At 33.2% G+C, this 3,031-nt stretch overlaps 1 protein-coding gene across 3 annotated transcripts in view; it reads right to left on the bottom strand.

The window, feature by feature from the left end:
• Nucleotides 1-382: 382 nt before the first annotated feature.
• The window catches only part of LOC107680695 (calcium/calmodulin-dependent protein kinase type 1-like), a 21,273-nt gene continuing 18,624 nt past the window's right edge, over nt 383-3,031 (bottom strand). For all 3 annotated transcript variants that reach the window (XM_016476703.1, XM_016476704.1, XM_016476702.1), the window contains exons 11-12: nt 2,530-2,701; nt 383-1,210 (exon numbers count right to left, since the gene is read on the bottom strand). In XM_016476703.1, the coding sequence (XP_016332189.1) occupies nt 1,119-1,210; nt 2,530-2,701 (264 nt within the window). In that variant the 3' untranslated portion in view covers nt 383-1,118. The remainder of the gene's footprint in view (nt 1,211-2,529; nt 2,702-3,031) is intronic.

The following is a 3,031-nucleotide window of genomic DNA, read 5'->3' as shown; positions in this document are numbered from 1 at the left end:
TAAAGCTGGTAATTTGGAAAACAATGAAATGTATTCAGTTAAAAATAAAGGTATGAACAGTTAAAATATGGCTAGTTGTGGAACAGGCAATTTTCATTTAAATGCATGAGATTGAAACAAATTGGATTTATTGAGGATAAATATATAAACTGGCTATTGTGTATTTAAAACACATTTATTAGTAATATTGCAAAAATCTTCCCCGTTTCATTTATTCATGACGGTATGACTGACAAATATGCATTACGTTAATTTATTAGTTTGTTAATGTTAAAACTCTAATTCAAATGGCTGGATATTTTATATACAAATATATTCAAGTATATATATATATCTTATTATAAAGCTATAGACTACTTTTGCCCCATAAATTCTAAAACTAGAAATCTTTATTGAAAACGGAGATTATCTATGTTTGATTTTGCATTTAATCTGGGTGCAAAAAAAAAAAGAAAAGCATTGGATTGTGGCTCAAATCTCTTCACAATTAACCCGTTCTGTCCACATGCTTCATATGAACAACAAGATCATGTGATCTCCGTAACAGCTTGGAAATATTCCTGCTCTGACTTCAGTAAGCTCACTTCGGCAGTTTTATACCAGTCTGAACCAGATCACAAAATCAACAACATGGACAATTCTACCCAACATACCTTACAAAACAAAACCACAATGGATTAAGGCGTGAAAATGTCTTAAAGATATAACTATCTTGTTTCCTCATAAATTTATTGCCTGAGCAAGTGGGGCTTAAGACATTAATATTTATTAAGACATTAACTAATGGCTTTTCAAGAAAGTCCAAATTGCTACGGGGTACAGACCTGAACATTTTCTTTAAAAAAATAATAATTAAATAAACCTTACATAAAAGCACAAATTAAACATGTTGTCTTTGGTTGGGGTACAGAAATATTAATCGGACAAAATAAAATGATAGAGAAGTTACATATGTGTCAATGAAATACCCAAGTCTGAATGTCTGGAACAATGATGCTCTCCTCTCACGTCCCACCAGCAGCACTAGGTCCATCTAGTGCATGCTACCAGGAAAGCTCTGTGTTCCGGGTCAGACTGGTGCGGTGGATGTGCATGTGTGGGTTCCTCTAGGTTCTGCTTCAGATCCTGCTGGTTGGTCGGCAGCAGTAAGCACAGCTTCTGAGACTGTCCCGATCGGCACTGCCTCGACGGCCGTCCCCACTCGGGGAACCTAAACATTAAAGTTTATGTGAAAATGAACAGCAACAGGATCTTAGAAATATAAGTAATATTTAAGAAATATATAAAATATTAGTTCAGATCTATTAACATATGTACTGACATATCGCTTGAGACTGTTATAAAAATTATAATTCAACTTTTTTTTTTTTGTACTAATTATGCACAATGCACATTTCATAATATTAAGCCTTAATGCCACTATTGAGGAGTATTGTATGATCTTTGAATAATATTGGTCTTTAAATGCAATATATTTAAAGTGTACCTAAAGTATCCTTGCAATGGTTCCACTTTAGCACAATCAAATATACTTCAGAATATCTTTAGTTGGACTTTAGTATAGTATACTAAAATGTTTAGTATACTAAAAGTACAATTGCAGCGTATTTTTATTACGTACATAAATATGTTAATGCATTTGTAGTATACTTGGCATGAAATAAATGTATTTCAAATACATTTGAATAAAATATAAATTATTTATTTTTAAATAGGGTAGCAAAAAAACAAATAAGTTTAAGTACTAAAATGACTAAAACGAGAATTTAAATAAAATAAAGCTAAAAACAGAAATAAAAAAAATGGCAAAAGCACTTAAAACTTCTAAAAATAACAGCTAATTAAAAATATGAATAAATATTAATATATAAAAACACATGGCAAATCTTTTACTGTATATTAAAAGCTGTGAGGCACTCTGGGTTTTTTCTTCGTTTGTTTATATATATATATATTAATACAAGTACATAAATGTGTGTGTGTGTGTGTGTGTGTGTGTGTGTGTGTTTTGTGCCATATGAACATCAAAAGCATCAAAATTTTAATGGAACTATCAAAGAATTTAAAAATAAGAAACATGCATTAGACAAATTTTTACAATAAAACATTACAACATTACAATAAAAATATATAAGAAATTTCCATTCATATATTTAACAATAATTCTTTACAAAACGACTAAACGTTTTAAATAAATGAACAAACGAACAAACATTGAAATGATTGGAATCAGCCCGAAATCTAGACAGTCCAATAAAAAATGATTCAAACACATTACTTTACTCATTACCTTATCAATTATCTTAAAATTCAAGATTAGCTTTTAGGTTCATACATTTAATACATGCTGTGGTGCTTGCTATTTTTGTACAACAAAAAAAAAAAAAGTCAAATGAAATCCATCACAAACTCCTCATGCTCATGCTTTCTTAATGGGTTGTATGTACTAAAATTGGGACCTAATAATTCCTGCATTCTATTTAGGATGGATAGTATGTGACTTTCATTGGAGAATGTTCTCAGACATACTGTTCTCATCTTCCTCCTCGTCCTCATCCTCCTCCTGGTCGAGCTCTTTGGCAGGCAGGAGCAAGTGTCTGTGGTAGGGGCTGGTGGTGGTGATATGGCTCGGCCCCTCTAGGCTGGTGCTCAGCTGCAGTCTCCGCATGTGTCTGACCACTGCTGTCGCATTGAATGCTTGCTACGGGGGCAAGAGCAAGAAATAACGTGCCTCTAAAATATGTTTACAAGCATCTTTGGGAACATTTCTGAGATTAATGAGAAAATCCTATAACAGTTCTAGAATGTCTATCTCTCTCTCTCTCTCTCTCTCTATATATATATATATATCAGTGGCATGCGGTGGTGTTTTAAAATGAGGCAGTTATATATACTGTATATATGGGAAGTCGTGGCCTAATGGTTAGCGAGTCGGACTCGTAACCCAAAGGTTGTGGATTCGAGTCTCGTACCGGCAGGGATTGTAGGTGGGGGGAGTGAATGTACAGCGCTCTCTCCCACCTTCAATACC

Source organism: Sinocyclocheilus anshuiensis, unplaced genomic scaffold (genome assembly GCF_001515605.1).
Source record: "Sinocyclocheilus anshuiensis isolate Anshui unplaced genomic scaffold, SAMN03320099.WGS_v1.1 scaffold396, whole genome shotgun sequence".
In the NCBI taxonomy this organism is placed as follows: domain Eukaryota; kingdom Metazoa; phylum Chordata; class Actinopteri; order Cypriniformes; family Cyprinidae; genus Sinocyclocheilus; species Sinocyclocheilus anshuiensis.
Note: the sequence above shows the minus strand (reverse complement) of the source record. Positions and strands in the feature narration are given on the sequence as shown.